The sequence below is a fragment of the Vitis vinifera genome, chromosome 16, assembly GCF_030704535.1.
Source record: "Vitis vinifera cultivar Pinot Noir 40024 chromosome 16, ASM3070453v1".
NCBI classification, from domain to species: domain Eukaryota; kingdom Viridiplantae; phylum Streptophyta; class Magnoliopsida; order Vitales; family Vitaceae; genus Vitis; species Vitis vinifera.
In genome coordinates this window covers 14,588,888-14,603,646 of record NC_081820.1, presented here as the reverse complement: position 1 = coordinate 14,603,646, position 14,759 = coordinate 14,588,888, and the positions used below count along the sequence as shown (strand labels likewise).

Sequence of the window (14,759 nt, the reverse complement as noted above, 5' to 3'; positions counted from 1 at the left end):
GGTCATCACCTTAAGATTTGAATCCTCATGAAGAGTCTTGGAAGGTTCCTTAGTTATTAAAAAAAAAAAATTAAAACTTAGATGGTGAGTTTTAAATTAATAAATGTTTTATTAAATATAAAATATTAAACATTTAATAAACCCAAATAATCCAAAAACTATTTTTTTTTGATAAAATATAAAATATTTAAATAAAATTTAGTCTTATCAATAATTAAATAATATATAATTTAAATAATTATGTAGTCTAAATTAAAGTATGTGATTAAAAATAAAAATTTATTCAAATCATCTCAAAATCAAATATAAGATAATCCATCACTATATCTGTTTTAATAAAATAGAAAATACAAAATTACAAAAATATTTTATTATAATTCATTTGTTATATATTAGGATTTAAATAAATTTAATTTTATAAATATTAAATAAAATTAAAATCCAGTAAATATTTTATAAAATTTATTTAGTATCCATAATAATCTAATTTTTTATTCAATTGTTTTTTACACACAACATTAATTCCTTAGAAGGTAAACTTGCGTTTTTTTTATTTTATTGTTTTAATTTCAAAATTTTAAAATTATTAAATAAATATAAGTAAATTATTATTATTAAAACTTGATATCAAGCTCTATCATAACAAAGGGTACCTAATGTATCTGTATAATTACTTTGATAATGTTATCATTTAGATTCGAACTTTCTCTTGCCTATAAGATTTTAAAAAAAAAGCCTAAGAAGATTTGTATACATCTAACCTAATTTGGGTATAAGGAATAGAAGGATTCAAGTTTTCCTACATTTAACTAGTACAAAAGGCCTCATATAATAATAATAAATGAATAATTTATTAAATAACGATAGATATAGATGGATCTAAGTAATGACTTTTTAAGAGAGGAAAAATTATATTGTTCTAAAATATATATTTTTTAATTAAATTATTATAAGTGTTTTCAAAGAGAATTATTATCTAAATCAAATTTTTAGATTGTTTTATAGGTTTGCATTTTTTTTTTTAAGAAATAAAAAAATCAATAGTCTCTTTTTTCATCCAAAAATTTGGATAATAGTATTTAACTTTTATAGTTAAAAGTATTTTAATTAAATTATGAGAATTTTTTTTTTCCAAAGAGAAACATTTTCTAACTCAATATATTGATTATTTTGACAATATTTTTAAGTTTAGTATACTAATGATTAATTAATATATAATTATTTTTTAAATTTTATGTTTCCATCTCTTCTCCTCTTCCTTCGCAGTAGGTTTCTGTGAGAGCGGTCCTTTGCCTTCACGCCTCTCCTCAAAAGCAGCAGTCTTCTCGAAACGAAGTCGTTTGACAACAGAGTCGCCTGCTCCAACTCCAGCCAGTACTCCTGCGGAGACTATTACCAAATCACTGTGCCCAAAGGTGAGTTCCTTCAGTGGTCCATCTGAAATGTTATTTGTTGACGAAAAACAGCTCATTTTTGACGAATTTCCTAAACGAATTGCTGTGTTGGATATTGCCATCTTCGTGTTTGAAGAAATGCTTCATAGAGATGTTCTGGGTTCATTCTCCAATGCTGCTTTGGAATGCTGGAATAAAGAATGGTGGAATGGGAAATCAATTCCATTTCATGTTCATTAGAATGTTTGGATTGTTTTTAAGAATGGGAATAGGAATAAAAAATTCATTGTTATGAAAGCAAATCCTAGGATTTTGATTCCCCTTCATTCCCATCCTATTGCCATTCTTATTCCCACATGCCAAAAGTACCCTGATAATTTATCTATTTATGGGAATTGCTGTGAGAACAAAACCCACAAACCCCATTGTATATTAAACAGGAAATGACAACAATCATGTTGTTTTCTACTTTCTGCTACAACCTTGCATTGGTGAGCGTTAGGCTTGATGAGAGGCTCTAAAACATTCCAGGACTGCAATAATCACTCAATCACAGCCAATTGGGCAAAATGGATTGGATAAATTCTGGTTAGTAGATGCAAAAAGGGCCACTCAGACAGCAGCAACATGTATTACAAATACATAATAGATCAACCCTGCTTGAGTTTATAGCGCATGCAGCAAGCCTCATTTAGAAAAGTGGGATGTAAGACATGCACAATGGAAGGCCACAGATACTGCCAACAGCTCGTCCATTGCAAGAACTTCTTCCTTTACATGTAGGAAGGGGCTGTCATAAGCAATATCGTGTTCTTTATCTTTCATAATAATTTAAATGGGAAAGAAAGGTAACAACCAGAAGGGAAATTCAGGATGTCCTGTTCCTTTAGTTATAAAAGAACAAGTTTTTGTCTTGTTCAGTAGTAATGAAGGGAAAATAATAATTTATAGCTTGTCTTTTTGGGGCAGATTTTCCTTTTCCCATGAAATGATTGAATTTATGCTTGTTAGTTGGAAGAAACCATGATCATTGAAAGTGTACATCTATCATTTCAAGTTTCTTTTTTTTGTAAAAAGATGAAATATTTCATTTTGTAATGGTCTTTTGTTCTCTAGAATTTTTTATGCTTGGAAGAAAGACAAGCAAAATGACGCCTATATATTTGAACTCTCAAATTATAACCTGAATCCTTACTTTGCATTATATTCACTTGGTTGGTTATAGCTAAGGGTTGAATCCAAACTTGCATCTTAGTTAGCTTGCTTGATTTCCTTGGTTTTAAGGATGTGGGAAAAAGCCTGGGTGAACATAAAGGCTCTTGGATTTCCTAGTACTTGGTTTTCTTCTTGCTTCTTTTTCCCTAATAGCATTTGATTTAACCATCATAGTTTGATTTCTTCTTTTGTTTATAAACATTTACGTGAATTAACTTAAAAGTATCATATCCAGTTTTTTAAAGGATAATTGAAATTGTGTTATGTGCAGTAAATCTATGACTAAACTTTGCCTGGCATGTTTATAGTTGTGTTTTGAAGATGGCAGATCCAATTAAAACAAGATGTTTTGTTGATTATGCTAGTGGTAGTGGTGGTGGCCTGGCACAGGTGGTGACTATGGGGGAAATAGTAGAAGGAATTTGTTGAAATACATTTTTAATCAGCTTTCATGAATGGTTCTGCAGTAAATTATTTATCATATATTGTTAGCAGATAATACCTATCAATATATATCTATATATATATTGTTAGCAGATAATGATAATTTTTTAAATTAGCATTGGAAAAAATGAGCAGCATGTGGACAATTAGGAAAAAAATTGCTTCAAATAGGAATGAACTATAGTGTTGTGAAGAGGAAATGATTCACAAAAAGGGTTTTTTGCATTAATTAGTAGGGCCATTTAATAGAAGTGAAGGACACCTTTAAACAATGGCATTTTGGGAATAATCAGAGGGAAGTGAGAGGACATATGGTGAAGTTACATTTGGCATTATAATCGTACAGATGTCAAGTTGCTGTTTTAACTAGCATGTTTTAAATGTTTAAGTGATTTTAAATATTTTGGAACTCACTTCAACCAATGAATTTCGCTGTTTGATACCAAAAACGGAATTGGAAGCATGAATGCACCAATGTAAATCTATAATTAGTATCTCAAATAATTTGCTCAGTTATTTTTTGACACTGCTCAAGATTACTACTGATTTTACGTCTTGTTTTTTATAGTGATAACATAGGGGTATTTTTTGTTTTTAACTTTGCTTCTACTTTTCTTAGGATATGTGTGTTTCTGTGTGCACATATGTGTGTTTGTGTAATTTTTAGTTGCTAGTAGATCTCCCTTTTGAGTGCATCAATGTATGATCTCAAGTCTCAATAAATTGTTCATTTCACCATGTGAGGATTAGACAGTTGATCTGATGTACTTATTTTTGGTTATTTTAGTTTAAACCCCTAATCTAAGTTAATACTTCCTGTTTATATAACCACAGAGAGGCCTAGGCAATGGCAGAACAACAACCATCAAGGTTACAGATATACTCTACATCTAGTACTGGAGTTTCCCCTTTCTGGAGAGGTCTCTTTTTGACTCCCATCTCATTGTATATATACCATGCATATCTGTATGTTTTTTCATTTTAGATGTGTTTTTCTTTGGCAGAGAAGTATGAAAGGGAGGCTAAGAAGTATTGGGATGTCTTCTACAAGCGACATCAAGACAGAGTCAGCTTCCGTCATCACTCTGAATTTTCTAATTATAGCTATTTCTAAAGGAAGTAGCAGTAGCAGTTGCAGTCTTTGGTGACATTTCCTGCACATTAGGTGGCAGTTTGGAAAGCCCCTAATATTAGGATCCACTTCTTATGTTGTTCTTAGTTAATATATAATGATTTGCGGTCAGAATTTCTCTAAGTGACACTCAATGCAATGAATTTTAAACCAACTTTGAGTTGATTTTTATCTTGTATCGGAGGGGTGTGTGAACCAAAGTTGGCTTACATCCTGAAATCCCCAAACAGTGTCTAGTTCTTGTTTTGATCTATGTTCCAATAATTTTAGTGGTGATGATAATGATTGTGGCTAGTTTATATTTTTTGTGCAGTTTTTTAAGGACCGACACTACTTGGACAAGGAGTGGGGCCACTATTTCTCTGTGAGTCCAAATTGACAATGAGAGTATTTTAGTTTTGATTTGTAGACTTTATCAATCCCTTAAAATGATTTTAGTGGACTACTTTTTTCATATGTTTGAATGTTCATTGTTTTGGAATTTTCAGGGAGCAGGAAGAAAAGTGATTCTGGAGGTAAATTACTTCATTTCCTCTTTCATGCCTTGCCTTTTATTATGTTCTTTGAATGCATGAAAGCCTGCCTTTTGTTTGTTTGAATTGTAAAGTGGCTACTTATAATTGCATGTATCAATCACATCAAATAATGACTTGATTAAGATCTTGATCAGCAGGCAGTGTTGATGGTATTATATATTTGCATGATTATGCATTGCTATGATTTGGGTTAATTGAGCTGAATTACAATGTGAGAAGTCCATTACTCACCTCCCAATTTCTTTAATTCTGGTTTGGATTTGATGGGTTATTGCTATAATCATATTATATAATCTCCTTTTTATTTTTTTTCCGAGGGAGATGCCCTCTTTGTTGTTGATGACAATCATGTGATGAAGGATTTCATATCCGTTTGGATTTGGTTGAAGGCAGTATAATTTAATGCCCCTCTGCAGTCACTACTTCAATCAAGAGACCTGCTACTTTTCTTGTGAAAGAAAAGAAAAGAAAAGAAAAAAAAAAAGAAAAGAAGAAAAAAAAAAAAAAAGGAAAAGAAGGGGCCCAAAAAAAAAAAAGAATTAGTATTCATGCTTTGCCTTCAGTTAATAGTTCATTTTAGTTAAATGGCTTAAAATCATAGCTTCTAGAGCCCATATCTGTTTCTTTGGGACCATCACCCAGAGAATGATCCAGTTGTATTTTTCTTCCATTATTTTTTTTTCACATGATATAGATGAGTATTTTTCATCGTTACTTTTATGATGCGATTCACCATTTTTAGTTTTTATATCCTTCACTGGAGTTCCTTAAAATGCTTCTTTTATTAAGTTGGTACAATACTGGATTACTGATAACTGTTGCTGATAAGCAGGTTGGCTGTGGAGCTGGAAATACCATCTTTCCTTTAGTTGCTACCTATCCAGATATTTTTGTTCATGCTTGTGATTTCTCACCACGTGCCGTTGACTTGGTTAAGGTTTCATTTTATTTCCTTCTTTTCTTTTTAATATGTACTGTTTATTGCTGATTCATTGTGGGACAATTATGATCTCATGCATTTGAAAATTTTACACTTAACATAACATGAGTCTAGTATAGCAGAGTTATTGAATTGCATGTTCTGAAATTCTAGAATAAGAAATACTGAAAATAAAGTTGATCAGCCATATGACTTAAATTTTCTAATGTTAAGTGTTGTCCCAATGCACCATAGTTGCATGTTAACTGCTTCAAATTCTACGATAGAAGACATTAAAATCTTGCTGATCAAAGTAGAAACAGAATCATTTTAGTCCATTTTGACATTTCATGTGCAGAGCATGAACTTTTTTTTTTTTTTTTTTAATTACAAACAAGAGAAGTAGATGTTTATATTAATGAAAGCATGAGAAGGATGAGGAATCCTCCCCACGATTACAAAAAAACCTGATCCTAATAAGGATGGCCTCTGCTACTATACAAGGAATCTTTACACAAGGATCTCCACATCCTTTTGCAGAGTATAAACTTTTCAACCTATCCTTTTTTAAGTTGTGAGTGTATTCAGTAACACAGTAGTGCTACAATTGATATTTCTACATGCATACTTCTATTGGTGTTACTGTAATGAAAGGAGCTAAATGCAAATTATTGGAGCTAAAGTCATCCTCATAGCTCTTAAACCAGCAAGGGATTTGGGAAGGAGGTTGGAGGAGGATGAGGGGAGTGCTTTGGAGTCATGGATGAGTAGTAGTTTGTCACTTTTTGCCGTTGCCTGGGAATGCCTATCGAGGGATTTGAAGGGGAGATCTTGTTGCTTTTGAAAAGGATGAAAGAAAGGAAAGAACTCAAGGGCAATTTGGCTAGAAAAAGAAGGAAAGTCCAGAAGATCTCAAGATTTGAGAGGGAATTGAAAAAACTAGAGTGTTCATGAAGCTAAGGTCCTTTAGAGTAGAGAGGGGTGCGGGGAAAATATAGGTTGCTTTATGAAGCTAAGAATTTTATCGTGAAACGTAAGAGGGGCCAATGATAGTGATAAGAAAAGGATAGTCCAGAGCCTTGGAGTGGGTAGATGCTTAAAATGGGGGGCTATTAATTCGAGGGGAGCCTTCGGTGGTGTGTTGGTGTTTTGGGACAATAGAGTGTTACAATTGTTGGAAGTGGAAGGGGGATTTTCTCAGTCTCATGCCGGTTTAAGAGCTATGAAGATGACTTTTGTTGGAATTTTATAGGGGTTTATGGTCCTACTCTGAAAAAGGAGAGGGAAGTTTTTTGGGGTGAGCTAGGTGCTATTAGAGGGCTGTGGGGAGGCCCCTGGTGTGTGGCAGACGATTTTAATGTAGTTAGGTTTCCTATGGAGTGTAGCAAGGGAGGCAAATTAACCTCTTCAAAGAGGAGATTCTTTGAGATTATCAAGGATTTAGAGCTAAGGGACCTACCTCTTCAGGGAGGTCCTTACACTTGGCGGGGGGGCTGAATAATCAGTATAATTCTAGGCTCAATTGGTTTTTGGTCTCGGAGGATTGGGAAGGTCACTTTATAGGGGTTGTTCAGTGTGTCCCCCCCTAAAACCGATTTCAGATAATTCTCCAATTTTTCTATATGGGGGAGGCGTGAGGAGAGGTCCAATGCCTTTTAGATTTGAGAATATGTGGTTGAAGGAGGAAAGCTTCAAGGATAAGTTGCAGGCTTGGTGGGAGAGTCTCAATTTTAGTGGGTTTGCTAGTTTTGTTTTGGCTGCAAAGCTGAAAGCCTTGAAGCCATTACTGAGAAACTGAAATATGAATGTCTTTGGTAAAGTTGAAGTTAATAAGGTTTTGGCTTTGAATCAGGTGGACTTTTGAGACAAAGTAGAGGTAGCTCGACCACTTGCTGTTCATGAGTTGGAAGCTAGGAGAGGTGCAAAGGAGGATTTTAAAAAGAGGGTTCTCCTAGAAGAAATTTCTTGGAGGCAGAAATCAAGGGAAGTGTGGCTAAAAGAGGGGGGATAGAAACATAAGATTTTTCCACACGATGACTAATGCACACAGGAGTAGGAATTCAATGGCTCGAGTTAAAATCAATGGCACTTGGTTAACAAAGGAGAATGAGATCAAAGGAGTAGTGAATGAGTTTAAGTTTTTGCTGTCTACTGTAGGAGGGTGCAGGCTTGATATTAGTGGCCTGCCTTTTGCTTGGTTGGAGGAGCCTTTTTTTGGGTAGGAGGTTTTCGAGGCTCTTAAGGGCTTTAGTGGGGACAAAGCGCCTGGGTTTGATGGTTTTTCTATGGCTTTCTGGCAATCCTCTTGGGGGTTTGTGAAGGAGGAGGTGATGGGGTTTTTCAAGGAGTTTCATGACCACAACTGCTTTGTCAAAAGTCTGAATGCAACTTTCCTAGTTTTGATCCCAAAAAAAGGGGGAGCGGAAGATTTAAGGGACTTCAGACCAATTAGTTTGGTGGGAGGACTATACAAGTGGCTGACTAAAGTGCTAGCCAATAGGTTAAAGCTAATGGTGGGTAAGGTGATTTCCAAGGCCCAAAATGCCTTTGTGGAGGGTAGACAAATCCTAGATGCTGTCCTTGTTGCTAATGAAATCTTAGATTTGATTTTGAAGAGCAATGAGGGGGCGGTGATGTGCAAGTTTGATATAGAGAAGGCGTATGATCATGTGGATTGGTCCTTCTTGCTTTCAGTTATGGGTATGATGGGTTTCGGGGAGAAATGGCTTCGGTGGGTGCAGTGGTGCATCTCTATAGCTAGTTTTTCTGTTTTGGTTAATAGGACTTCCTCAAGTTTCTTCCAAAGTTCTAAGGGTTTAAGGTAGGGGGACCCACTCTCATCGTACTTATTTGTGATTGCTATGGAGGCACTTAGCTGCCTTCCAAGGAGAGTTGTAAATGGGGGTTTTTTGTCGACCTGTAAGGTGAGGGGTAGAGGTGGTGAAGGGGCTTAGGTGTCCCACTTATTGTTCACTGCTGGCACTTTGGTTTTCTATGGGGGCTTCTCAAGATCAGATGACATATTTAAGTTGGACACTAATGTGGTTTGAGGCCATTTCGAGGTTGAGAATTAATTTGGATAAAAGTTAGTTAATCCCAGTGGGATGTGTGGAAAATGCGGAGGCTTTGGTTGTAAAACTTGGTTGTAAGGTTAGGAGTCTCCCCTCCTCTTATTTGGGATTGCTGTTGGGTGCTTCTTTTAAGTCCGTGGCTGCCTGGGATGGAGTGGAGGAGAGGTTTCAAAAGATATTGACATTATGGAAGAGACAAAACATCTCCAAAGGAGGGAGGATTACCTTGATTCGGAGTACTTTGGCTAGCTTGCCCATTTATTTCATGTCTGTACTTACTTTACCTAGGACGGTCAAATTACGGTTAGAGCAGATTCAGAGGGATTTTTTGTGGGGAGGTGGGGCTTTTGAGTGGAAAACCTTATCTTGTAAGATGGGTGTCTCTTTGCTTAGACAAAAGAAAAGGGGGTTTGGGGGTGAAATGTCTTTCTTCTCTTAATTAGACGCTTTTGTGCAAATGGAGTTGGAGGTTTGCAAATGAGAGAGGGGCCTTTTGGAATCAAGTGATAAGGGGAAAGTATGGGGAGGAGCAAGGGGGGTTGGTGTTCCAAGGAAGTGAGGGATGGGTATGGTGTGGGGTTGTGGAAAACAATTAGGAGGGAGTGACATGTTGTAAGTAGTAGACTCCCCTTTGTGATGGGCAGTGGATAGAGGGTGAAATTTTGGAAGGATAGATGGTGTGGGGCTTCACCTTTTTCTGTTGCTTTTCCTTCTTTATTTGCTCTAGTTGCTTCCAAGGACGCCTGGATGAAAGATGTTTGGAGTTTCACTAAGGGAAGGGGGAGTTGGAGTCCGCTTTTCTCTAGATCCTTAAATGATTGGGAGATGGATGAGGTGCACAGGTTTTTATTGGGCCTTAATGGAAGAGTGTTCAGTGGGATGTGGAAGATGGGGTGCTTTGGATGGAGACTAAATGTGGGAAGTTCTCTGTTAAGTCTCTCTACAAAGCCCTAGAATCAGGCCCTTTAGTCTCTTTCCCATTGAATGTCATTTGGAAATCCTGTGTGCAACCCAAAGTGAGTTTTTTTTGGGTGGGAAGCAACTTGGGGTAAAGCTCTTACTTTGGACCAACTTCAGAAAAGAGGATGACCTTTAGCGAATAGATGCTACCTTTGCCAAATGCATGAGGAATCGATAGATCACATCCTCCTCCATTGTGCCAAGACAAGGACTCTTTGGGTGTTGTTTTTTGGGGTGCAGTGGGTGCTGCCAGCCTCAGTTAAGACGACGCTCTTGGGTTGGAACGGGTCCTTTGTGGAAAAAAGAGAAGGGAAGTTTGGAGAGCAGACCCATTATGTTTTTTTTGGACGGTTTGGAAGGCAAGGAACAGAATTGCATTTGAAGATGATGTGCTGTCCATCCAAAGTCTTAAGAGTTATTTTGTTTATTTTCTTTGGTCAGAGACGAAATTGTTCATACAAAATGGTCCTTCGACTTTATTCGGTTTCATTGAATGGGTAGGATCTCGGTGAGGGTGGTTTTTTTTGCTCCTCCGCTTTTGATAGCTGTTTTTTGTCCCAACTGGGAAGGGGGGTGCATCCTTTTTTGTATATTTTGAGTCATTGTTTTAGTGTTTCTTTTCAATACAGTTTCTTCTCTTTTACTTATCAAAAAAATAAAATAAAATGCATTTTCTGTTCAAAGGAAGGATTGCATGCATCAACATACTATAATTGGATAAAGCACAGAAAAGTAAGAAAGGTAGGGAAAATGACTACCTTGCTTATGCATTCGTCCATATATAATAATTATTGCAAAAACAATGGGCTACAAAAAAGAAAAAATCAACTATTGAAATCAATCGTTCGTTCACCCGCAAGTCCTCTACCTGAATTAGCTTATTACAATCTCTTATAGTTAGTAAGTATTTGCTTTAATGAAGAGATCGGCAATTTGATCATTAGATGTAGAGTTTTGGTAAGAACATTAAAAAAATGAATTAACAATCTTCTTCAATGTGCTTGATGCATTCATGATAGACTAGATTATTGGCAATCTATATGAGAATTTTATTATCAATATATAGTGGAGTGGAGCCATTGATGAGTACATGAAGTTCACAAAGGAGCCTGTGAAGGTATGTCAACCTCACTAACAGAACACACAGATCCATACTTAGTTTCAACCGAGGATTTGAAAACCTTAACTTGCTAACACTTTCAAGAGACAAGTGATGAACCTGAGAACATGCACCAGCCTGTGGTAGATCTCCTAGTGTTTAGACAGCCAACCAAATCTGCATATGCAAAACCCTGAAGATGGGTAGAGGAAGTGGATGAGTAAAAAATGTCATGCTCAAGAGTACCTCATAGATAATGAAGGATTCAATATACAACTGCAAATTGACGCTTGTGAGATTGCTTACTAATTTACTAACACGTTACATTGCATGAGAAATATCAAGACAAATCATGGTGAGATGATCAAGCTGCAAACAAGTTGCTGGTATCAAGTTGGATTTGGTAAAGGACTACTTTCATCTCTTCAAATTAGCATTCAACTCTAGTTGTGTATTAGGAGAGTTGACCAGATGAGCAAAGGAGAGCGATTCCTCAACATACTTTCTTTGATTAATGTCAATGTTGGGCATTTGTGTGAGAAAATTCCAATTCAAGACGATAGGTTAATGACCCCTTATCTTCCATTTTGAAATGACTCATAAAATATGTTTTGAGTGCAGAAGTACTAGACTTGTCATTTGCATGAATAATCATATCATCAACACAAGAAGAAGAATAGTGCAACCTTGTCTTGTTCATTGAATAAAATGGGACTATCATTTGAGCTCTGCTGAAATCGTGCACAAAAAGGAGTATCACAAAAATTTTCAAATCATGCACTGGGAACATTTCAGGTTATAAAAAGATTTTCATGGACAAAAAACATGATTTGTGAGACAAACATATCCAGGTGGTGGCCACATGTAAGCTGTCTCTTATAGGTCTTCACACAAAAAGTCATTTTAGACATCCATTTGCTGGAGGGGCAAATTATGACTAGCTGCAGCTACAAACAAGGTGAGAATTGTGGTCATTAACAGGTGCAGATGCTTCTTAATAATTGGTCATATTCCCGTTGAAGGCTCTAGCTACATGATGAGCTTTTTATTTTCACCTTAATGTAATAACCTACCAATTGTTGATTCTCCAACAGGTTAGGAAATAAAATCTCAGGTGCGATTAGATTCCAGAACAACAAATTCTTCTATCATTGGATCCTTTCAACATTGTAAGTCTTTGGCTTGTGAATAGGAAGAAGGAATAGAAATAGGATTGAGGCTATGTTTGGTTGGTAGGATAGGATAGGATTGGATATGTATATCCTAAGATATCATATCCCATTGGATAGGATATGATTTCCAATGGGATATGATATCCTTGGATATGCTTATTCTATGGATATAATATTTTAGGGTAGAGTATCCATACTATATTATATTATATTTATATTTAATTTGTAAAATGAATAAAAAATAATATGAAATATATATTATTTTCAATGTTTAAAATAAAAATTATATCACATTCAAATATTTTATATTTAAAAAAATTGAAATTTTTGTTATGTTTAACAATATTCATGATTAAAATATTTAAATTTTACAAATAAAAAATCTGTATATTATGTTATTTCATATGTAAAAATGATTTATATATTATATATTAATATTATATTATAAATATTTTTTTAGTTTTTCTTTTTTAATCATAAATTTAATTTATAATATAAATTTTTATTTTGTAAAATGAATGTATTAAAAAGTAAAAAATTGATAAAAAATAAATTTTTGATACATGGGATATGTATATCCCATATCTTACCATAGGATTAACATATCCCATGTGAAATAGATAAAAAAAAAAAAAAAAAGAGTGGATAATACATCCCACCACTTATCCTATCCCATGTTTGGTTGGACATAGGATAGGATAAGTGATGGGATAACTTATCCTATCCTATGTTCAACCAAACATGGGATAGGATATGATATCTCCTCTCTTATCCTATCCTATGCTATATCCGGCCAACTAAACATAGCCTGAGGGTGCTAGAAAGGGATAAGGAGGTAATTTAAAATACAAGAGGAACACCATAGAAGAGGTGGTAGTGCAGTAGTGGAAATATTATGGAGAAGAGGATCTGACAATGGTGGGTGGTCAAGAGGAGAAACCACAGGTGGAAGCTTTCATCTTTGAGCACAGACCTGTAGGGAAGAGGAGGCACTGAACTAGGAAATCAGGGAAGATAAGAAATATCTAAAGGAGAAGTATCTTGACTGAGAGAATAAAATAGGAATGGTTCAAGAAAAATAGCATTATGAGATGTACAAGTTTGACAGGCCTCTAAAATGAGAAAAAAAAAAAAACCTTTGTGGTCACTACTTATCACAAAAGGACAAATTTAGTGGCTTGTGGAGATAATTGGGTTCTTTGGAACACAGAAAGATGAACAAAACAAAGACAACCAAAGATGCAAAGATGAGGATGAGATGGTGAAGTAAGAAATAGAATTTTATAGGGTGAAATGTTATCCAAACAGGTTTTGTTGGAAGTACATTAATTATATGAATAGCAGTATGAACAGTTTCATACCAAAAAAAATTGATGGATTCTCTTATTCAATGAGTAAAGTTCTAAGAGTGTTACAAATATGCGCAAGAAGACTTTGAATCCTTGGTAAGAATGTGCTGAGATTGTAGATGAATTTCATCTCTTAAAACTGCTCTATGCACAAGTATTAAGATCAGGTAGCGCCTCCTTATTCATTAGAGCTGCTCGAACAAACTAAAATTCAAGCCTTAGGTTCATCGAAACCAACCAAAATGAGCATCTTTTTGTATCTGATGACTAAAGAAAGTTATGTTGGTGCTAGCTCATTCCTCCATAAGGTAGATTGCCATTATAATAATCTGGGACATATTCTATCATTGTTCATATTTCACTAATTAAATCCCAAAATAAAATTTTTGAACCTTGTTTGTTTGATGGTAAAGTTCTTTAAATCATTCCACATGTTCAAGTCTATGGTAAAGGGTCATAGAGACAGATTAATGTTGGATTCAACCAACTTAGAATTATTTCAGGACCAAGTGGTTATCAATTTGTTACCATCAACAGGTTTTAAGGTTGTCCTGTCAAGAATGCCCTCGAGACCTGGTTTCCCATAGTTTTAAAAGGTGCAAGGTACACTTAAGGCGCAAAAGTCTTCTAAGGCTTAGGTGCAACACACAACACAATATATGTGATTGAGTGGAGTGAAACACAACCTAGGATCATATCAATTTTATAAAATATGATCCAAGAACCAATCTATGCGATGGAAAATTTAAGATTCCAAACATTTAAAAGAAGCATTCAACAAAAAAATAAATAAATGAAAATATGTAAATTTAAATATACCATCAGAAATGTTAAGAATAAGGTGTTAAAAAGGAAATAATAAAATAGATGAGGCTTGCCTCTCCAACAAGGTGCATGCCTTGGCAAGCAAGGCATTATATAATTAGGGAGTAGTTGAGCATTGTGCTTAAGTGCAGCTTGTACAACTATGGGCCTTCCACATCACATTTAAGGGGGAAGGATCATCTTAAATAATATTTTCCACTAAATTTAATTGAAACAACATCAATTTTCTCCATAACATGTCAAACATTAAAAAACTAATCAAATTAGAGAAGTAAAGAAAATTCTAAATGGTGTCCAAAAATAATTGAGATGTAATTAGAAGATGTAATTACAACCTCTATAAGAAAATTCTATGTTCAGAATTAGTGATTTACTTCTACACTATCTTCTTGCTATTGTCGAACAACAAAAGATGCTAACATTCCTTGTAAATTGTATGATGAGAGTGAAATTGTTTGCTTCTGGATGGTTTGTTTGGTTTAGGTAAAAAACTTGGTCTTGTAAATTTGTTGGATCTTAATGGTATCTCATCATATGCTTGGGAGTTTGGGTTAAACTCATCCGCAATTTTGAATTTTGTGTCATTTGACTGCTTGAGTAGCCACCCACAAACTCTAGCTTGTACTATTTGATATGGTTTGGA

At 34.9% G+C, this 14,759-nt stretch overlaps 1 protein-coding gene across 1 annotated transcript in view; it reads left to right on the top strand.

The window, feature by feature from the left end:
* The first annotated feature begins 1,239 nt into the window (after positions 1-1,239).
* The window catches only part of LOC100260809 (uncharacterized), a 30,149-nt gene continuing 16,629 nt past the window's right edge, over positions 1,240-14,759 (top strand). Inside the window, exons 1-6 of the mRNA XM_019225814.2 lie at positions 1,240-1,415; positions 3,892-3,973; positions 4,058-4,119; positions 4,499-4,549; positions 4,674-4,700; positions 5,554-5,658. Coding sequence (XP_019081359.1) covers positions 3,901-3,973; positions 4,058-4,119; positions 4,499-4,549; positions 4,674-4,700; positions 5,554-5,658 — 318 coding nt within the window. The 5' untranslated portion in view covers positions 1,240-1,415; positions 3,892-3,900. The remainder of the gene's footprint in view (positions 1,416-3,891; positions 3,974-4,057; positions 4,120-4,498; positions 4,550-4,673; positions 4,701-5,553; positions 5,659-14,759) is intronic.